At 39.4% G+C, this 23,566-nt stretch overlaps 1 protein-coding gene, 1 long non-coding RNA gene and 1 pseudogene across 2 annotated transcripts in view; 1 reads left to right on the top strand and 2 right to left on the bottom strand.

The window, feature by feature from the left end:
- LOC118971097 (uncharacterized) overlaps positions 1 to 23,566 on the bottom strand; it is a 79,631-nt gene that overhangs the window by 34,111 nt on the left and 21,954 nt on the right. Inside the window, exon 2 of the long non-coding RNA XR_012133006.1 lies at positions 2,102 to 2,248. This is a non-coding gene — a long non-coding RNA (uncharacterized lncRNA). The remainder of the gene's footprint in view (positions 1 to 2,101; positions 2,249 to 23,566) is intronic.
- Positions 462 to 586, bottom strand: LOC140850643 (U4 spliceosomal RNA; annotated as a pseudogene).
- PLEKHS1 (pleckstrin homology domain containing S1) lies at positions 2,637 to 21,996 on the top strand. Its single transcript, XM_073240061.1, is given in 11 exon segments — positions 2,637 to 2,642; positions 9,124 to 9,306; positions 9,418 to 9,524; positions 10,150 to 10,284; positions 11,632 to 11,704; positions 12,591 to 12,707; positions 14,488 to 14,613; positions 16,775 to 16,881; positions 17,366 to 17,479; positions 17,481 to 17,555; positions 20,156 to 21,996. Coding segments are annotated over 11 exon segments (1,161 nt in total). The 3' UTR covers positions 20,274 to 21,996.

Here is a 23,566-nt window from a genome sequence, read left to right as displayed (position 1 = left end):
TGCTGAGAACTGAATAGTGACCTCTTGACTTCCAGTAAGTACTGCTTGGTGGGACTGGCTTGGATTCTCAAGGCTGGGTGATCTGGGAACTTACCGAGCAAAATTGCTATTATGGGCTCTTTCTTCTATTATGAGCTGTATAATCAGAGGGAAACAGGACCTCTTAGTATCACACTCATCAAATCCCAAAAGACATTACAATGAACAGGTTAGACAATGATAGTGGGTAGATTTTCCTGAATGAGTCCAAAGAGCTAAATCTGAAAGGCTTTTTTGTTTGGGGGCAACAAGAAATGCAAGCAGAACTATAAAAGGATTTAATACTTTCTTAGATAGGAGGGAGAGCAAAGTGATTCAAACACCAACTCTCAGGTTAGAATTCTGACTCTGCTTCTTTTAATTATATGACCAAAGGCAAATTGCTTAATCTCTCTGGTAACAGTTTCCTTAGCTATAAAATGGGTATTATACCATTGTAAAAATGATGTTAAATTTTATAGTATTGTTATTTTTTTTTTTTTTCAATTAGCAATAATCGCGCCTCGGATAAACCTCATTGGCTACGATACTGCCACTGCGCAAAGCTAGTATTGTTATATTTTATATATAAGTATAAATGAAATCTAATGATAGTTTATATATATACCTTTGCTGATTTTTTATAAGAAAATCTATGTAATAGGTTTCATGCCTATGTACATAATGGATTTTACATATATGTACACATTTACTGGATTTTGTATATATGAAATTCACATAGATAATATGAAATAAATATATATTACATATATGATATCCACTGTACACATATATATAAAGTCTATTACACAAATTTTGCATAGAAGTGCCTAGAATATATTAAGTACTCAATAAATGCTAGTCATTATTAACCAATCATAGAATCGTAGAATATCTGAGCTACCTAACAAGAAGCGTTCATTGAGTGCATAGTAGATTTTTCTCTGCCAGATTATCTCAAGTGTTGATGGTAATCCTTTGAGGCGGTAATATTGACACCACTTCCATTTTACAGATGAAGGAACAGAAGTATAGAAAGGTGTTATCATGTACCCCAAATCACGTCTCTCATCACTGATGGAGATGGAATTTAAATCCAGATTCCAGAGTTAAGTCTAATCCACTACACCCTACTGCTTTGCTTCATCTGTCATCTCATTTTTTTGGTGGGTGAGGAAAAGTGACACAAGTAGTCCCTACGTGACTTTAGAGACTTTCACAGACATTGGAAGGCCAAAAACGTCCTCCAAAGCTCTCTTTGTCATCCACAATGTGCAGGGCGCACACGTGTTGCTGTGAGTGTCCTCAAGCACCCCTGAGGTGCCGTGTGCGGCTCTGCTGAGCAACCTAATACACGGCATAGGGCTCTCCCTCTATCACATGCAGTTTTACGTTTGTAAAACAAGCTATGTCAGAGGACAGTACTGAGACACCCAAGCATGATAATGCTTGCAAACACATTTTATAAACTGTAAAGGCTTTTGAAATAATTATTATATCAAGAACAAAAAGACTTTAGCATTTTAACAAAGATCTTGCTGTAAACACACTGCTTGAAAAACTCACCCTCAGCTAATCCCTCCTGCACAGTCCTCTGATCTGATCTTTGAGCTCCATCACTCACTAGGCTAAATGCCCCATGGGAGGGGTGGCCAAGTCCCACACTCATGGATAGAGGGAAGGTTGATGGGCTGAGAACCTCTGGTCCCCAAATCTGCTTCAGTGAAACCCCTGAAACTGGCAAGAACCTCATGGACATGATATGAAACCTTTGATAGTAAATTTTTGAATTTCCCATGCTTTCTGGAGGGTGGGCAAGGTTTTAGATAGGTTTTATTCCTCTTCCTTGTGTAGAATGGCTCTTCCGGCCCCGACAATGCCTTTCCCAGGCATTCCAGCTCATTGCACAGATCTAAGTGTGCACGTTACACCAAGCAGGGGTTAAGGGCATCAGTTCTTCAAAGTATGCCTTTAAGACACTTCAGAGAGGCTGCAGTTTATTATATTTTACTTGTTATCTGTTTGATATTTGTTCACATAATTGTTATTGTTATTATACAAGAGACCCTCAACAGCAAAATACCTTTCTCCAGTCAGGAAAGGGGTTTGTCCAGGAAGGGGTGAGTCCAGGGTCCAGGAAATCCCCTTCTGATCTTCAGATAGCTTCCACATGCTTGTGAAAAACCACCAGAAGTGTACTTTGAGAACTGTGGGCTTAGGACTTCCATCTCTGTTAAAAAAAAATCATATAGGTGATAGCTGGTAGCTAGAATTATCATGTATATAAATGTTGAATCACTGTGTTGTACACCTGAAACTAATGTAATACTGTGTGTCAACTACCCTTCAATAAAAAATAAAAAAAATAAAATACAGAAATCATATATATAATTAAAGAATTTATATATATATACACAAACACACATACATATATGTTTATATGTATATGATTAAAGAATGTATGTATATAATTATACATACATACATATATAATTATATATATATATATATATATATATATATATATGCACACATACATATATATGCTATGAGCCATTTATGCCTTAGGAGGAAAGAATGAGTTTATGCTGAAGAAAGGGAGGAACCGGGGGCGTGGAATGACGGTAGGGCAGTTGGGTGGCAGAGGGCCCTTCGCCTCCTCTCTTTTCCCTGGGACTGTCCTGTTCAGTGCTTCCTTCTATTTTGAGAGTCTTGGTAATTCAAGGTAAAAACTGGTCACCAACACCTCACCTGCCCTGCAGCCCTTTTTACCCTGTGGGAGTCCCCTTCTCACAGAGGCCCATGCTGGTCATGGGATCGCCAGCAAGGGTGTCCAGAAAGAACTCCACCTCTCAGAGTCGCTCAGCCCCCAGAGTCGGGTAGCCCTGGGAAAGGGCCACTCAGAGACTGAGGCAATTTAGGAACAGAGGCATGCCCTGGCCCTTGCTCTTAGGTTTCCATCTAGAGAAACCAGGTTCCTGGCATGGATAAGGGCTTATCTTGGGCCTTCTCTCATCCAGAACTGTTTTGTCAGCCACATTTGGCCCCTGGCACCCTGCGCCTGCCCTGTTCTTGTCCCTCCTCCTCAGCGTTGCTTCTCCCAGGGGATCTCTTGTCAGAGCCACTTAAGGAGAAAGAGCAGAGAAAGTCCAGGGAAGACCCTGTCTCGGTCATCCTGGCAACACCCCCACACAACTGCTGCTTGAGCACTAGCTGCCTGAATGTGTTCATATTATCATGGCTACTATCAGCCTTGGGAGCAGAACGGGCAGGGGGAGGCTGATAACCCACCTCACCCACATTCGTGGGCACCACCCTGATACATGGTGATTGAGTGGGTAGTCAGTGAAACACACTGTTTGGAAACTAAAGAACAGGTAACCCTTCTTTTTGACAGGTGAGAACAGACAACCATAATGGGAGCCAAGTCTCAGAAGAGTCCAGGTACCCAAGGTTCATACTCTCTGAAGGAAAAGACTTTTTATTGCAAGTGACGAACAGTTGCCATCAAGCTAGCCAGGACACAGAAGATGGTTTTAGTGCGGATAAGGACTGGCGTTCTAGAACAATGATTCTTGATTTGAGGAAGGTAGCTGGGTTATTGGATCCAGTTAATTGTTTTGCAAGAGCTCACTTAACTAGAAATCTGGCATTTTATGATTTTCATGGACCACTTGTTGCTTGGAGACGGCACTAACAATAGCCCAGAGAAATCTGGAGACTATTTCATTAATTTTATATGACATTCTTACTTAGAGAAACTGCCTAAATTATTATCAGGATTTATTATGGGGGTAGCTCAAGGTGCATTGCTCAAATGCTCATACTCATATTTACATAGTTCATTAGAGGCCAGTGGTTAGAACTGCTAAGTTTAAGATGAAACAATTTAGAAACCAAATTATCCAATTCAGTTCAAAATCAAATATTTTTAAATGTTTATTGAAAGCTCCTATTAAAAAGTCATTGTGCTTCATATTGAAGAGGCTATATAGGATCATTAATGAGTATCATTGCTTTCAATGAGTTTATAATTTCATTGGGAAATTAAGATAAATATATTTGAGTAGCTTTATTGGGAAGTTAAGATAAACACACACAATCCAGCTATGATAGAAATCATGAAATAAGTGCAAAATGCTATTGGAGTCTGAAGGGAAAAAAGACATACCAGTAGTTATGGGAATCTAGACACATTTTATGAAGAAGTCATATGAGCTGGACCCTAAAGGATGTGTAGAGTTTTAAAAGGGATTGAAAAAGAGAGCCCATCTCAGCAGAAAAGGATGGCATGAGCAGAAGTAATGAGTGGGTTAGGGACAGAATGTGTCAGAGAAGAATGTGGATATAAGGTAGGACAGGAGAAAGTAGTTGAGACTGCAAAAATGTGGCACTATATTGTGCCGGACCTGAACCCCATATGACCAGCCCTTTTGAACACAGGCATAACATGATCAGATGCATGTTGAATTGGTCATATTTTTTAAATAATTTCTGTGGTATAATTGACACACAATAAACTGCTTTAAAGTGTACAATTTAAGTTTTGGTATGTGTGTATTCCTGGGAAACTGTCATCATAATCAATATAGTGAACATATGCATCATTCCCAAAAGTTTTCTTATGCCCGTTAGTAACCCCTCTCTCTACTACCCAATCCACCTCCCTATTGTTCTGTTTTCTGTCTAAGTTCTCTTGTGTTTAGTAGAGTTTACATAAACGAATCATACACTATGCATTATTTTGTCTGGCTTCTTTCACCCAGAATAATTCTTTTGAGATTCATTCACGTTGTTGCATACATCACTTGTTTAACCCTTTTTTCACTGAGTAATATTCCATTATATAGATGCACCACATTTGTTGATTTCATTTACCTGTTGATGAACACCTAGGTTGCTTCCAGTCTTTGCCTATTATGAAGAAAGCCAGTATAAACATTTCTATGTAGTATTTCCTAAGATCATATATTTCTTTACCTAGGAGTAGAATGGCTGGGTTTGGTAAGAGTATGTTTTACTTTTTTTTCAAATAGATTTTTTTATTTTTTAAAAAACTTTATTGAAGTATAATTGGCATACACTTATATGCTGACGTTTTAAGTCTGTCATTTCATGTTTTGACATCTGTATACATCTGTAAAACCATCACCAAAATCAAGATGATGAACATATCCATCACCCCATAAGTTTTCTTGTTCCCCCCGACCCCAGCCTTCAGTACACCCATATTTCCCCAGACATCCACTGATCTGCTTTCTATCTCTAAAAATTCCCTTGGATTTTCTAGAATTTTCTATAAATAGAATCACACATCATGCACATTTTTTGTCTAGCTTCTTTCACTCAGCATAATTCTTTTGAGCTTCATCTATGTTGTTATATGTATCATGAGTTAATTCCTTTTTATTCCCAAGTAGTATCCCATTCTATGGATATATTACAATTTGTTAGTCCATTCACCTGTTGATAAACATATGGGTTGTTTCCAGTCTTTAGCTATTTTAAATAAGCTGCCATGAACACTCATGACAAACTTTTGTATGTGTTTTTTTATCATATATTCCTTTACTCAAGAGTGGAATAGCATTTTAATTTTTTTTCAAATTAAGGAAAAACAAAGCAAACAATTTAGTGGCATTTAGTACAGTCACAGTGTTATACGACCATCACTTCTATCAAGTTCCCAAACATTACCACTACTCTGATTAAGCAGTTTCTCTTCCACTCTCCCCCAGCCCCTAGGCCCTCATCAACTGTTAATATGCTTTCTATTTCCATGGATTTATCTATTCTAGATATTTCATATAAATGAAATCTTAAATTATATGAGGCTTTGTGTCTAGCTTCTTTCATTAAGTGCTGCTTTATTGGCATGCCACATATTCTGACATGTTATGATTTCATTTTCATTCAGTTCAAAAAAATTATCTAATTTATCTGTGGGTTTCTTCTTTGATCCAAGGGTTATTTGTTTCAGTTTTTTTTTTGGAGGTTTTTCTGTTGTTGATTTTCAGTTTGATTCCATTATGTTCTGAAAACATACTTTGTATGACTTCATATTTATTGACACTTATTTTATGGTCCAGAATATAATGTCTTGGTAAATGTTGCATGTGTCCTTGAGAAGAGTATGTATTCTGCTGTTGTTCAGTGGAGTGTTCCATAAATATCAATCAGGTCAAGTTGGTTGATAGTGTTTTTCAAGTCTGCTATATCTTTGTGATTTTCTGCCTGGTTTTTCAATCAATTATTGAGAGAGGAGTGTTGAAATCTGTTACTATAATTGTGGATTTGTCTATTTCTTTGGGTAGTTCTGTCAGCTTTTGCTTCATGTACATTGAAGCTTTGTTATTAGATACATAACTGTGTAGGATTATGATATCCTCTTGATTAATAACCCCCTTTATCATTATGAAAAGACCTGCTTTATCCCTGGTAATGTATTTTTGCTTTGAAATCTGCATTGGTATTCTTATAGCCCCTCCAGCTTTCTTTTGACTGATGTTATCATAGTATATCTTTTTCTCATCTTTTACTTATAACCTATTTGTTATATAGTTGAGCCAGCATATAGTTGAGGCTGGCTTTTTTATCCAACTTGACAATCTCTGTTTTTTATTTTATATCATTTACATTTAATGTGATTATTGATATGGTTAGGTTTGAGGCTATCATGCTCTTGTTTTCTATTTGTCTTATTTGTTCTTTGTTTTTCATTTTTTCATTTTTTGAACTCATTTAGTATTTTTTATGTTTCCATGTTACCTCCCTTCTTGGGTTGTTCATTATAACTCTGTTTTGTTGTTTTAGTGGCTGTATTAGGGTTTATAGAATACAGTTTCAACACATTACAATCTAGCTTAATACAAATTTTATTATACAATTTACATATAAGAATTTTATAAAAGTGCTCTTCCATTTTCCCTTCCTGGATTTCATACATTTTACTTATATATATGTTATAATCTGCAAAATACATTGTTATTATTTTTGTATGAACAATCCATTGAATTTTTTAATGTTTTAAATAATTTTAAAATTATATATTTACATTTGCAGTTACCACTTCAGTGTTCAGTCTTTATTCATTTTTATAAATGCAGATCTCCATCTGGTATCATTGTTTTTTCACCTGAAGGACTTCTTTTAACATATCTTGTAGTGCACACCTTCTGATGATGAATGCCTTCATTTCTGAAAGACGTTTTTACTGCATATAGAGTTCTAGAATGACAGTGTTTTTCTTTCAGTACTTTAAATATGTTGTTCCTGTTGTGTGGTTTCTGTTTATTTTTGTTTGTTTATTTGCTCATGTCGTTTCTGGTGAGAAATTTAACATCTTTGTTTTTCCCTCTGTATGCATTATATCTTTTTTCTTTTCTGGCTCCATTTAAGGATTTTCTTTATCACTGGTTTTGAACAATTTGATGATGATGTGCCTTGGTATAGTTTTCCTCACATATCTTGTGTTTGGCATTCCTGAGCTGCTTGGATCTCTGGGTTTATAGTTTTAAATTTGTAAAATGTTCAGCATTACTTCTTCAAATATTTCTTCTGTCTCCCTGCGTCACTTCAGGGACTCCAATGGCTTGTATATGAGGCCACTTGAAATTCTTCCACAATGCACTGATGCTCTTTTAATGTGTTTGGGTTCCCTTTTCACTCTGCGTTTATTCCTACAATCCCTATTGCTATGCTTTCAGGGGTACTACCCGGTGTGCATTGCTTCATGAGCTCAGATGAACATGGCCAAATTGTCCACTGGGTTATTTTCCTCGGTGCAAGTTCTGGGGAAAACTGTACCATCAGCATAGTCAAGAAACACCATCAGAACTTTTGTGCCCTGGAGTGGGTCCCCAATGTGAATACAAGGGATACCCTGAGGGTTCCAAAACTGGGCTACATCTTCACAGACATTTACTTTAATCTAATTTTCTGCTAAGTCTATGTTAATGTTATCAGAGACTTCTAAGACCAAATTTTCATAAAATATCTATATCTGCTGAACCCTCTAAACTTAATACCACCAAAGAGCACCTATATTATAGGCAGATTGAAGACCAGTTTATTCTGTCAGTAATAAAGGCTAAATTTTCCTCTATTATTAATAATAGCCTCTCTTCCATGAGATCTACTGTGTGCCAGGCCCAGGACTGAGAGGTTTCCGTACCTTAACTCCACAATCCTCAACACAGACTTATGAGGTCAGTGCCATTGTCTCCATTTTACATTTGAGGAAACGGGGGAAAATTTGGTGATTCAAGGTGCTTTAAAATTTTTTGGTCAGTAAGTAAATCCAGGAGTTTATCCAAGGTCACACAACTATTAAATAAAGGAGCTAAAACTTTTTGCTGTATTGTTTTCTTTTTCTTTTTTTTTTCTTTTTTTCTGGGGGTTTGAGGGTGATGAAGCAGGCAGAGTTGCCGTGGAAGGAGCAGGGGAGGAAAGGAGAGAAAGGCTGCCTAAGAATTTCTGAAGTGAGAAAGGCTGCCTAAGAATTTCTGGATAGTAGCATAATAGCCATGTCAGCTGTACTATCTAATCCTGATCCTGATTTCACTTAATAAAAGAAGCCCTACTTCTTTAGTAAAGGCTGTGTTTTATAAAGCCATAGGCAAACTAAAACTACAACCTGGATGTGAAAGCAAAACCAAGCTCCTTTTATTTTTTTAATAAATTTTAACAACATAAATTGTGTTTCCCTAAATAATGAAAATAGTACATTTTCTTGTAGACATTTTCAAAAATAAAGAAAAAATCAAAAGTACCAAAAAATTTCAACAGTTACAAAGAAGCAGTTAACATTTTGGAAACCTGTTGACTTAACCTCCTTTTCAAGCTGAAGGACAAGGCAGCATTATCTAGTTCCTGTGGCTAATGTTTCAACAGGAATGGAGACATACCTTTGCTCACAACTGGATAACCAACAAAGTATTCCAGAAACAGAGCAAGACAGGTGTGAGCTGAATTAAGAAGCTTCCAAATGTCCTCTGAGGGAAGGTCCTGGCCGTGGATGAGTAAGAATCACACACTTGGTCCTTTGGGTCCTTTGTTTTCCTGACCTATTATAGATGTTTCTTTCCATAACGGAATAATTTGAAGACTCTTCCAGAGAGAAACAGTGTTTTCCAACTGAAGCAGTTCTTTTCAGAAATTTACAGGGAACAAACTGAGTCTGTTTGCTTTCTTTTATTAGGCAAACAATTTACATTTTATTATGAAAATGAATTCTGCAAACAAGATTACTTTATTAAATCACCATCTCCTCAGGTTTTCTTCTCTGCTGTAAGTATTCATTATGATTTAACAGGCCTCCCACCAGCCTCATGAGCATTTTTTAAATCCTTTCTCTTCCTCTAAGATTTAACTGACATGCAAAATGTTTTCATTTTTCAGGCCTCTTGGAAAAAGCGTCTTTTTAATCTGGCAAAGAGTGGGGAAAAGAGCTTTAGCATTTCCTATTACAAAGACCATCAATGCCGAGGGTCCATTGAAATTGACCAGTACGCATTCAATCAAGAAAATGCTTATAATAACCAATACTAACAAGTTGCATGCAAACTGAAGTTTAAATCATTGACTGAAAGTACCAGTCTTCACATGTATAATATTTGTTGCTGAAAAGAATCTAAATGGGCAACATTTTGAGTAAAAAATAGCTAAACACTTACTTCAGATTGTTATGTGCATATACATATTATAGTTGATAAATCATTAATAAGTAAGCATTTAGTTACAAAAGATTTGATTTAACTTATGGATGAGCGAGAACAGATGAAAGCATCATTTCATAAACCCAAGATGGACTTTTAAAAAATATTAGGTTGGTTTTTTTTATCTTCTCTTTAAGAAATTACATACCAAAAATATTAGAAAATGTGATAATTTGTGGAACCAAGAATCCAATTGAAATAGAATGTTTTGAATTAACTTTCTGATGGAACAAACTAGTTTTAATCAGTGATGAACCAGATCTAAATTTATTTTTTTAAATTAAAAGACAATTTTCAAATCATTAAATCAATCAGATCTATAGTTTTATTTAGTTTGAATCCTAATATAAAACATTAGTCAGTTTTCTAATTTTGTATTTGCATCTGTTTAATACTTTATATCTATACCTACTAGAAACTCCAGTGTACAAATTAGCATAAGTAGCCATGAAAAAATGCAATCCGTTCAGAAGATGTTTGAATGCTACCCTGATGGGGCGATGCCCATCAGAACCACTAAGAGGGAATGCTTCCTCATTGGCTGTGACAGGTAAGTAGTAAGATAGCACAGTGTCTCCTGTGTGCAAAATAAAAAACAAATACATCATTTTAAATCGGTAAGCCATAAACATATTTTGAGCAGAAATCCATGGCTACAACCTTCAACACCATCCTGGTAGGCATTCTTTGTTAGAATACCTTGAAAATGTCACAGTATTCATTTCCTAGGGCTGCCATAGCAAAGCACCACAAACTGGGTAGCCTAGAAATGCATCATCTCACTGTTCTGGAAGCTAGGAGCCCGAAATCAAGGTGTCATAAGGCCATGCTTCCTCTGATGGCTCTAGGGAAGATCTGTTCCTGCCTCTCCTAATTTCTGGTTGTTCCTTGGCCTGTGGAAGCCTAAGTCCAACCTCCACAAGGCATTGGCTCTGTGTGCATGTGTCTGGATGCAACTTTTCCCTTTTTATAAGGACACTAGTCATAATGGATTCTGAGTCTGCCTTACTCCAGTATGACCTCATTTTAGTTCATTAGATCTGCAACAACCCAACCCAATTTCCATATAAGGTCACATGCTGAAGGAATGGGGACTGGGACTTCAACATATGAATTTGAGGGGGACACAATTCAACCCAGAACAGTCACCATCACCCCAGATGCATTCCACAGAAAAGAACCCAATCCACAAACATTTGTACAAGCTGTATATTAGAGAGGAGCTCTGTCCAGCCCTGAAAAGAGTCCAGTTGCTAGGCCTCCTGATGCTAGCAAAGGGCCTCCTGATGCCAGCAAAGGGACCTAATGGATTCTTTACAGATGACTATCTCTGAACAGAGACACTAAGGCTGGGGGAGGAAGCCGGGCAGAGGAGACAGCAAATGCTAAAGCCAAAGATGAAGAACTTAGATCCGTTGCCCCCAAAGCAAAAGCTTTCTTTTAAGTTGTCATGAGTGCCAACAGAAAAGATGTGATTTCTATAAATCTGTTCAAACGCATTCTTCATAAACACATGCATGCCCGAAAGGGAGGCACACCTGGATAGCTATGCAAAAGCGGCACTGACAGGTTAAGGCGTTCACTTAAGAGCACAAAAGCAATCATTGCCAAAGCCCAAAGCTCCCCGCCCCATGATTAGTTCTGTTATTTTCTACCTTTCTTCCCATTTTTCTGAGCTTTCCTCACAGAAGCAGCATGAGGGTTGATTCTAGTGTACGAGTGTGGAGGTGGTGAAGAACCAGTGGGTCACTTAAGCTCCTTAAGAAAATGTCCTTATTTCCTAGTACCTTCTCCCACCCTCTGTTCCAAACCTAATAAAAGAATTCTTCTCTAATTCAAAAGGAGCACAGGTGCTATTATTGCCACATGCCAGCTGCAAGTTTATTCATATCAACAGGGAGAAGATTAAAGACTGGGTCTCCTTCATGTCATCATTCTGCTGGGATGTAAAAGCAGCCCAGAATACAGAGGTGACTCTATTATCACTAATAAAATAACAGGGCACCTGAATGCAGTCCTCTTTCACAAAGAAACAATGATAGCTTTTTTTCCCCCTTCTTAGCAACTGGCATTAGCAAGGAATAAGTAAGTGAGAAAATGTTCGTTTCTGTTATTTTTATTATTAACAATAGGAAAAAATACTTCTTCTGTGTTTTGCAAGAGACCCAAAATACAGACACTTCAGAATTTCATTTATTAGGGTGGGAGGAGTGAAAAGTTAACTGTCGCTTTTTTTAATAGTAGCTGAAACTATCGTGTTTTCCATCATTGTTATTCAAGGTACACAACAGCTACTTTTTAAATAACTAAGTCTAAGGTGGTTTCTATAAAAATGCTTTCCACATATCTTATATACTCAATATAATGTCTCTTTAATGTAAGGACTAGCAGCTTTAAGTTTTTGATTTACTTCTTAAGAACCTTTGCTAATTTACACAAGTCCTTTCTTAGGGCAGACCTTTATAAATGAAACATTGGTCTTCAGTTTTGACATGTTTTCTAGATTGTTCTAGGCTACAACAAAAGTAGAGGTCAAGAAGGAGGGGAAAACAAGGTGTGTCCACAAGTAGACACAAACGATTAGAGCAAAGGAATGGGGTGCAAAGAGACATAGAGTTGAGATGATAGGTTGAAGGAAAGCTCAGGACATCTCTGAGGGTGAGGCTGAGCGTCCTCAAGGGTTTGGAAGCAGGAAAGAGACAAGATCTCTTCAGGTTTTAGTGAGAGAATGCTGGCCAGCAGTATAAATGCTGGTGGTGAAAGACTGGAGGCAGGAAGCCTGTTACGAGGCTGTTCCTTCATTGCAGGCAAGAGATCTCCTGTGCCCTGATTCCCATATTCCTTTTCAATAAGTAGGAGAAACTCTCATTGGTTGATAAAAAGCCCTCTTCAGACCCCAGCCCTCTCTGCCATCCTTGCAGAGTACTGGAGGTTGTCAGCTCTTCCATACCAGGAAATAGTCTTCCAGACGTGGTAATGAGGCTTACCTCTCTCTCTCAGGTTGCCATAACTAGGTGTCAATTGATGCTTCAAAAGTCTTGTATCTGACAGTGTATCTGACAACATCCTCAAAACCTAACCCACCATACGAATAATTCTTAGCTCTAGTATTTATGTCATGTTCGGTCTGTTTCTCATACTGCAGATGATCCTTCCTGTTGCCCAGCCTATCCCTAAATATATTCATTCATTTTGGAGATGCTCCTCAACATGCATCTGGGCATGTTGGGTGGGGACCCCACCAGCTAAACAAGCCTGGCTGGCAATCTTCTCTTGCCCTTCACACACAGGGCACAGATTGCCTCTGTAAGAAGATTCCCAAAGCACCACTTGATCTTCTGCCATCCATCTGTATTCCTGAGGCAAAATCAGAGTTCCTATTAATTTCCTTCATTTATCCATATTAGTCATGCTTCTCTGTATGTATGCATGTGTAGGAGACTTCATCTTCATTTCTAATAAAGTCCTTTTGAGGAAAAACATACATCTGCCCCTTGAAAGTGACTTGTAATTGTACTGTCAGCTTTTATGGGTTTGCAATCTTCTCGATTTTGGATATTATTAATAACCAGGCAGAGTGGTTTCTTTTCTTCCATGGGTACTATTTTGTCCTTTAGAGATGTGACCATTGACTTTCCCTTCTCCCCAGGTACCAGGTATTTCTTCATATGGCACAGCCTCCTGTTTTATCTAATTGGGAGCTCTCCAACTATTTTAAAAGCTTTTCGTGGCATGTCAAGTTCACCAGGCCACACACCTCATTTGGTGTTCGTAGGAAAGGTCTAGGAAATGGGAGCGACTCTTTTCAGTAAATACCTCTTGTGTATCACTCATGATACCCCTTCTCCCTAAAGATAACGGTACTGGCCATCTTGTCTTTTCACACCATGTATTCCAATCCGGGGATTTTTCAATCAGCCCCAGTTAAGAGCACTGTCTACCTTGTTTGGATTTTATTGTTGTTGTTCTTGTTGAAATTAAGTGGGGACCCCTCCTTATCCCCAACACAGCATGATCCGGCTCTGTGAGCTTGGAGCTCAAAATAAGAACACAACTTAAATACATCTATTTTTTAAAAATCACTTTCTTTCAAGGACTTCCTGGAGAATATTCAAAAACCCCTGCTCTAAGGCATTGTTCTTGGAAGAATTAAATTGTACTTATACCAATTTTTCTGCCATGCAAAGCAGCTACTTTAGTAGAGTATCTAGTATCTACTGGGGAGGGAAGGCAGTAATTGGTTGAACCTAGATCACCTTGAAGCCTATAATTCATAGTATCACATGACCAACACTACCAAATTGCATTGCTATGGAAACAATAGAAGTACATGAGCAGAACACAAAAGAGGAATATTGAGCCGAGCGAGAAAGGGGCAGTGCCTTGATCTGAGCTAATTACCTTCTCAGGTGGCACTGGATGAAAACTAGAAAAAAGATGGGGGTGGGAAAGTCAGTGGCGGAGCTGTGTGACTTAGACTATCACTCACTGGAGAGAACCACTTGTTCTGAGTTACATGTCTCAGTGTTAGAGAAAAACGTGGGAGATGGGCTTGTGTTTTTACATCATCAGTGGTGACGGGACTCAAGATGCAAGTCTAAGTTGTGCGGGTCCCTGGATGTGACCTTGGAAGATCCTCTGATCTTCTCAACCCAGTTCATTTATTATGACTTTTCCAGAAAGTATGTAGTTTAGTTTTGTCTCTTGCAAAGAAGAAGAAAAACATTAATTCTGTCTTCATCTCTTTATTCAGCATTTACTGGGAAAAAGTTCTCCAGGACTCAGGCAAGCTCATCTACCATATGACTTCTCCTCAGAGGGCACTCAAGCTACAGAGGAAGAGAGTCATTGTATCAGCCCTAGACGCATTCTTTCAGAGGTAACCATTCCATCCATTGATTATTCATTCCTTCTGCAACTGTTTACTGAGTGCCTGCCATGCATTATTCCTGAGGCACTAGGCTGGGTTCAGTGGAAAACTGAGGTGAATCAGGACCAAAGTAATGTGTTCACAGTGTTGACACCTGACTAGGAGCCAACCGTGGAACAGGACAGATTGGAGTCCACGCCAAAGAGAGATGCTTATAAAGTGCCCAGATTGCACAAGGGGTGGGAGACGGAAGAGCTGACCTCCAGACAGAAGGCCAGAGAAGGTCCTGTGGAGATGATATTCGACCCCCACTTAATGGGTAAAATTTGGACTTGGGAGTTGATTTGGGAATCTTTCTGCATTCTGGGCAGAAACAATATGAGGAAAGGTCCTTGGATGATAAACTGTGTGGAATGTACCAGCCAATATATTGATCATTTGGAAGCCCCTACTGAGTACCTTTTGTATACTAGGTTCTATACTGTACTAGACATTATGGCTGTAAGAAAGGACCCAGTATTGCTCCTGCCCACATTGCTCACCCTCTTACCAGTTACCACATGGTAATGCTACACAAGAGGTATGGTCAAAGAGCTCTGGAAGCAATAGAAAAAGGACAGATTTTCTCTTTCCACTGGAGTCAGAGAAGGCTTCAGTGATGAAGTGGCATTTGATATATATATATATATATGTGCTGAGTAGTTTAGTTGGGCTCTCAAGTGAGTGACTGACATAGTGGGGACATGAGGGTACAGAAAAAAGGGCCAGTCATGATGGGTCTTGCATTCCAAACAGACTGCAGTTTTTAGGCAGCACAAGGGGCAATGATGGCTTCTGGGTTGAGAAGTGGCAAAACCTGAATTATCTTCCAGTACAATTAACCCAGCAACTGTATTTGAGACAGGTGATAGAAAGAAAAGAAATGGAAATGAAAGGTAGAAAGACAAAATTGGGAGGGACAGTGCTGTAACATTTCTCAGACTAGGGGTTTCTACAAGGTGGTGACATGTCCACACAGAAGCAGCATTCTGGGGTCAAATAAGTTCTAGAAAGAACAAATTAAAGTAAGTTAAACAAGCTTCTAACTTCGTAACTGCAGAGTTCTCAGAGCCTGTAGTATGCAGTGGGGCATCATAAATAGCCAAACAGGATACAACACGCAGTATTTCCCAAGCTCATATGCCCACACAACACTTCTTTCACCAAAAATAGTTTAATGCCAGTGTTCTCTGGAACACGGCGATGGCAACCAGCCAATCACGACAGTCCAACAACCAGGTTGTACTGAGCGCTGGTTACATGCCTGGCATTTGGTACATACTTCATGAGATGCCAAGTCTAGTAAGGCAGATAAAACCATGCTTGAAGATATTTTTTAAAAGACACCTACCCCACCAGAAAAATTAAGTACAAAACTGCAATTGAAGTTCAGAGAGGGGAGAGGTTGTCAGTGGCTAAGGGGTCAGAGCTGCTATGGGACCTCAAGCAAAGCCTGAACACAACCTCATGAGGCAGAAGAGAACAGGGGCATTCCAGGTGAAGAAAAAGCATGAAAACTGATACTAGAAGAGAACCATGTGTAGGGCGGAAAACCTGGCTGGACCAGAAGGAAGTGTCCCAGTGATGGGTTAATGATCAATTTGTTAGGTAAGCAATTGAAAGCCTTTAAGGTTTTTGAGCAAGCATTGCCTTAAATGACTCAAATAATTCCAAGGAGCTAGTTTGAGAGCCTCCTGAGGGCAGTATTTTCTAGAACCCTTACCATTCCTTGAAGCAACTTGACTGCCTGGGAACAAAGTCTGAGGTCAGTTCTGCAAAATGCCAGAGTCTTTGACCCAACCAGGTGACATGATTCTACAGTAACACTGGTTGGGGAAAAAGAGTTCATGTCATTAAGCGATGTAACATTTAATGTGTGATGAAACAGAAAAATAACTAGCAGTTTAGTCCAATATGACACTTGTGTCAGGAACATGGGGAACCCAGGAGAAAAAAGCAGACTTTGGGTCAGCCAGAAGTTTCCTGGTTCAGTCTCTCAGAATGAGCACCATGTTCCTGTGATGGTGGATGTAGTTACTATTTCAGGGCCCTGAGCCCTCATGTAAGGGATGAAAAGGTACCTGCCTTATTGATAGACTTGCATCCTTACATCTATTCCTCTCATCTATAGCTGGACCATGTTTCTGCTTCCAGTGATTCTAGTGAATCCATTGAACCTGGTAGTGCAGACCGGGTCTCCAAGAGAATTGAGCACTATTACATGTCAATGAAATCTTGGTATGTAACACTGACATATTTTTTAAATTGACTTTAGCTAATGTATTGTTATAGAACAATACTGTTGATATATGAGTACAAAAGCACTACCATAGACCAAGCTCAACACATTATTCAGTAATCTAAAAACAAGAAAAAGTAAGAATAGTTCCTCTACCCACAGAAAACCATTTACTGACATCCTCGGGACATTTTCTGTCTTCTGGGGACGTTATTTTCTATTTTGCATCTACGCCTCTCACACTCTCACTCCTGTCCCCCGAACCTTCCCGTGTAAAGAGTTATTTTGATCCTGTAGCCATTTTTAGAAGGGAAGTTTATTGGATTTGACTCTAACTGTGGCTGTGACTCTGACAGTTGGACATGCGTCAAGACATTGTTAGTTTTCACATAGCTGTTCACTACTTAAATCTCATTCACACACCATGGAAAGTTGTAAATAGACATGCTAAAAAAGGGTTCATGTTAACTTCTTATATTCTAGTTTTTTTGAAGAGACATCCCATGAGTCTGCTGATAGCAAAGAGGAATCACAGAATCTTCCAGAGACCCAGAATGGGAGGCTTCCCCTGCAGGAACAAGGTTCAGGAACTGACTCGTCTTTCACCTGCCAATGCGGAAGCACCGACCACAGATGACAAAAAGGAGCCGGCCTCACTGACTGTTGTGCAATTGTCTATATGAAACAAATAAAGTTCTAACTGCTAAAACTTTATGTGCCCTTAGAGTAAGGCAGGCTTCCCTCATTACTCAGGATTCAAATTAAAGGAGTTCCTAAAAGTCTCCCAGTCAGCCCAGAATCTGACCAGCTTCCCCTTCTCCCTGACGTGATGGTCAAGCACAGTTAAGTCATAGAGCTAAAAGCAAAGCAGCTCCCTGAGCTGTGGGGTGGCATTTTCAAATATTTTTTAAAATTCTCCTTTGGCTAGACTTTCAGGTCCTGGAACTTTGGATCGCACAGATCTGGATAGCATGTCACCCAGCTTTTCCTGTTAAAATTATGGGCATGCAAATCTTAGGAGGTTTGTTTACAGACCAAGAGGGAGATGTTTAGGCTTTCAGTGAGGCCAAGAGCATTTGATGAACCTGTTCTTAATTTTAACTCTTTTCAGGATCATCTTCTCTGGAATCATTTCCAGTGGAGAAATGTGCTAACTGACATGATATATAATCAAGTTAGTCCATTTGTGACTCCCATCCCATTGTCTACCATCCACTAGACATCCCAAGAGGGGTTGGGCATTAATAAGTAACTTACATTCATATTATTTTCCAAATGTTTTGGTCAATCTTGAGCTAGAAAATACTATCTCAGAGGTGGGAAGCCAAAATCTACTCAGAAACTATGTGCAGAGCCAGAGAGAGTTGCATCATATGACTTTTACAAGTATCTTATCTCATAGTAACGTCCCTGATGAAAGCCACGGGCAGGAACTCAATGTGTTCCTTTCTCCTCCTGACATCATAAGTTGTCTTCCTCTCACAGAAGCTGCAGGACAGATACGGTAGGTCGGAGATGTGAGGATTCATGATTCTAAATGGGGTGTATGAAGACTACAGTTTCATCTCGAAATGCTGTGGTGGCAAAAGCTGTTCAGTAGAGCTTGGACTGTTGTGTCCCAAAAGGTCTTTGATTGAGGCAGGAATAAGATATTGATGTATGGGAGTGTCAGCCAGGAGGTGGGTGGGTATACGAGGACCCAAAAGTCCAGCGAACAGCAAATTTATGATTTTTTGAAAGCAAGGAAAAATGGGCAAGAATATATATGGCCCAGGGAAATTATTTCCAATCAATGGGCAAAGAGTATTTTGATTACACAATCACCTTGTTGGTTAGACAAATTGTGTTATCCCTGCTATCTAAATGGGAAACCCAGTAAGGATGATTAAGTGTCTAAGATGTGTGACTAGTTAATGGCAAAGTAAAAACTCATTTGTTCATGAATTCACTCACTCACCATTTATTGAACACTGGCTGTATGCTGGATACTGTGCTGTCCTACAGTAGCAAAAACAACCTCAGCCTGAGCTTAAGGAGCTTCCAGATTAGTGGATGAAACAAGCATGTTATGGGCTAGTTACAATACAGTGTGTGCCCTAGATAGCAGCCCAGGGCCACAGGAGCATAGAGAATGCAGTAAATCTGCTTAAGGGAGGCCTGAAAGGTGTCTCGGAGGAGTGTTTGGCTTGGGTTTTAAAGACTAGGTAGGTGTTTGCTTGGTGGAAAAGAGACAGCTTTCAGGCGCCCTGAATAACTGTCTGGTAACTATAGTATCTCCTTTGTCACTCACACTGGGACCAAGGTTTGATATAATCTTCTGAAAGTTACCAAATGATGCACTGACCCCAAAATCCAGGCATCAGCTCCAAAGCCAAGAAAAGAATTTTCACTGGGGAGCAGAGCCAGGAATTCTACCTGGGTGTTACTGACTGCAGCCTTTCTAGATTGTGAAGCCAGTTGCCTGGAAGGGAACAAGAGCACTTCTCCTGGGCTCCTTCTGCCTGCCCACTTTTGGTTGGATAACAGATACTATTGAGATATCTGGGGGTTCACCAATGTGATTATCTGGAAGATCAAAAAATTCCCCTGCTTTCCTACATTCCTGACTTCTTCTTCGTGTTAAAATGGATGGCCAGTTCTTTTTAAAAATTCACATAGCTGGCCCCTGGAAGGGAAGATGGGAGAATGTGGAACAAAAGCAAAGGGGAGATGGGAAACCACAGTTTCAGAGCATTTGGACCAATCAGACCTACTTTCCTTCCTGTTAGGCTACAGTTGAGAGAAAAGGGAGGCTGGGGTGGGGATGGGTAGGGACTGTGAAGAGAGAGATGTGTGATTTTAAAAGGAGGGGAGAAGGGATGAATGGGAGCAGGGAGGAGATGCCAGATGGCAGGAAAAGCACAATTCTGTCTGGGGCTGTTCCTGGCTGGGGTTCTCATTTGGATTCTCTAGCTTCAAGACGCTTTTTAATTCTTGGTACAACTGGGCCCATCCAGGCACCATTCACGCTCTCTGGTATCAGCCTTAAAATGCCAGTAGATGCCAGAGAATAAAAACCCATCTTCCATCTGAAATACAAGTCATCCTGGTTTTCTCTGGCCCAGATATTGTAGCTCATTGCAGGATTTTCTTCAAAACCGGCTTCAAAGGGTGTGCATGAGGACAGACCAAGAACAAACAATCCTAAGGATAATGTTTAGCCACTTGAGTTTTAGAAAGTAAAACCACTGGCTGGATCTCAAATTCAGAGAAATTCCATACCATAACCTGTAGGTGCCCCTTAAAATACCAAGGTGTTGTACCTCTACACCTGGAAAAGTCTGGACTGCAGAGGACACTGAAGAGGAGTCTGGCCATTCAGGAGGGTCAGCTGAAAGGAGCTGGAGAGTAGCAATGCAGGACCCACCTCAGCAGAGCCAGGCTGGGCCCTGGACTCTGTACTGGACTCTGCTACTCACTGCTGTGTGATAGGAGCAAGTCAGTGCACCTCTCTGAATTTCTGCATCTGCATCTAAACTATTCCCTCTGCCTATTGAATTGAGGATATTAAGAGTCCCAGGTGGGATAATGATTATGGAACACTGTGACAATGTAAGGCCTTATTATCTCAGACTTTGCCCAGACACCACAGAGATGGGTAAGTTCCTCAGATAAAACAGTGTGTTCTGTGAAGTCATACTGCACACAACCCGCCTTTGTTTGGGACTGTCCAATTGGAAATACTCATTCCAGGAAGGCACGATTCCTGAAAGAGATGTGATACCGTGTCAGCCTTCCCAAACACATCCTGCGCATAGTCCAGAACGCTGAGACAGAGTGGCCTCTTGGGTTCAATAATTACCTTGTTTTCTTAAAGACCCAGGAAGTATTTTAGTAGAAGCAGTTTTAGGTCATATCCAGCAAAGATTTGTTTGCTCTGCAAGTAATAAGAGAACTACTTAACAGTTCTAAGTTTGAATAGTTGATGTACTAACTAACGGATCCTGGAAGGCCCCCAAAATCAAATCATTTTTTCATAAATACAGAAATGAAGGCAGACAACTAAAGGACTAATCAAAATCCATGAATGTTAATGCAAACACGGGCTTCAGAGAATATATCTTAACCTGCTGTTATCTTGTGTGGGGAAAAAAATCAAGGCCTCAAATGTTCAATAATATATTTCCTTTATGACACCCAATTTCGTAGCTGTTTAGTGACAGAACCAAGAATCTAAAACCCGCTCTGTTTGTGGTAAGCATCTAGTAGTGTATATTATTATCGAGTCACCATGTTGTACATCTGCAACCAATATAATATTGCATATCAACTTTATTCCAATAAATAAATAAAACCGGCTCTGAGAAACAGCCTGATCTTCATATTGTGTTTGAGCTTGGATTTGAAAAGGCTTTCAGCACAGACGACCAACTATATTTGAAGAAACATTCAAAAACAGGTCATTTTCTGCTACCTAGCTTATGCCGAAAGTATAACAATTTCTCGTTTGACCTACTGTTTCTTTTTCACGCTGGACTGGAGTTGACTGCTTTTTTCCCCAGCTTTGAAATGGAACTGACATGTGGCATATTAGTTTAAGGTGTACAACATAATGATTTGAGACAGGCGTTTTGACCTAGTGTTTCTACTTCTAGAAATTTATCCCACAGAAATACACGGCACACAAAGACCTATTTTTTTCAAATGTTTACTGTAGCACTGCATCATCATTTGTAATAATAGAAAAAGTCTTTGAAGATTGCTTAATTATGATGACTTCATAAAACTGAACAGTCTCCAGATGCTAAAAGTTTGGCATGTACGGTCACAGAACGATGTTCACAACATACTGTGAATGCAAAAAAGCAAGTGATAGAGCAGGAGGTATAACATCATCCCATTTTTGTGGAAATAAATTATTTGTGTGTAAGTATTCATTTTTATAAAATTTCCCCAACCGTGATTAGGGAGAGAAATACCTTACTTCACTGGGTTATTAAAAGGTTTAAATGGATGATGTTTGTCAGTCACCTGGCACCTATACTTGATATATACTAAGCACTCAATAAATGTTAATTATGCTGCCGACAATACTTTTTATTAAGTCTAGAAGACCATACATCAAATTATTAATAGAATCATCCCTGAGAAGCATGATCAGGGTTGACCATGAGAGGAGGCATTTCTGTAATGTTTGAATTCCTTTTTTTTTTTGCAATGAGTATATGTCACTTTTATACAAGTGTGGAAAATTAATGTATTTATATGTTATAAATATATTCATGTATATTTCTATATATATATTATATATATATATATGTATGTATATATATATTTTAAACCTCCAGAAGTAAGAAAGTAAACCACCTCACTGAAGGAAATTAGAAGCCATCTAGGTAAAACTGTCTGGAAACCAACAATGTGGGCGGATATATGGCTTTGAAGCCCCAAATCCTTCCCTCTTTTGTTCATAAGCCTACACCACAGTGCCAATAAAAGCTAAAATGAGAGAAATGGACAAACTGCAGCCACCTGGCCCTTCAGCCTCCTCTTTGATAGGAGTTAATCCTTTACATGGTTCACAAAAGTGCTGGGAGGGGAACCCAGAACTCGCGGCCCCCAGTCCATGCTCCTCCCAGCACTCCACAGTGAGGGCAGCAAGCCAGCACCTGGCCCTTTCCTACTTCCAGAATATCCTGCTGCAGCAGAGTCTGCATTCTATTGACCGCTCCGGGGAATTCTACTGCAGGCAGACTGGGAGCGTCACTCACAGGGCAAGAGTGATGGACCCAGCTGTCCCTGCAAGGGATGGCCCTGCTCTGGGCATGTTCCTGGAGGGAAGGAGATAATGAGAACGGATTAGAAGCTATTCTTGGCCCTCACAACCATGCTTGAATGTGCTGCAGCTCTTCAGTCTTGCTGGGGAAGAAACCAGAGCCCAGAAATGTGAAGAGGCTTACCGGGGCCACCCCAGCTCCAGGCAATACCTCCAGCTCCCAGATCAACACCTTTTCTGCACCTGCGCTACTTTTCAGCAGGACATTGGCAGGTGCTACCTCCCCAGCTGCCCCCTATTCCAGTGCCTCTAGAATATGCCTCAGAGGGAGTCTATAGCTTTCCATTTTATTCTCCCTGCTGAGGATGTGAAATATTCAGAATGAAATCTAAATAGCAGCTGGTAAGATATGCAATGAATGTGCTGGGCCAGATATATCCATCCTGACTTGAAGCTGCTGACATATATATATCATCATACAGTCCAGAAAGGCATTCATCATTACGTAGAGAATGAACCACTGTATGCTTACATATATGTACATGTGTGTGTATGTGCATATGTATATGTGTGTGTGCAAAGAGAGAGCTAGAATGAGAGACTAAGAAAAGACAGGTAGGGAATAATATATTAATTATTTTTAATTATAAATATATAATATAATTTATCAAAGTGATAATTATTATTAATAATTCTAAGAAGATGAAAAACCACAATGTCCTCTCCAACTCTTTCTCTTCAGGGCTTATGCCAAGTGACTTTCCCTTCGGATGGTAAGGAGAATTTAAAGTATCATAAACAGTCCCCAGGGAGAGGGCTTTCAGATTCAGAACCTGGATTAACTCAGAGTTCTTTAGTGAAGTTGAATTTACAGATATGCAAGAAATGTGTTTTATTGGAAAATGCTCTTGAAAATGTTAGTGTTCATG

The sequence above is a fragment of the Manis javanica genome, chromosome 7 (genome assembly GCF_040802235.1).
Source record: "Manis javanica isolate MJ-LG chromosome 7, MJ_LKY, whole genome shotgun sequence".
Lineage (NCBI taxonomy): Eukaryota > Metazoa > Chordata > Mammalia > Pholidota > Manidae > Manis > Manis javanica.
Note: the sequence above shows the minus strand (reverse complement) of the source record. Positions and strands in the feature narration are given on the sequence as shown.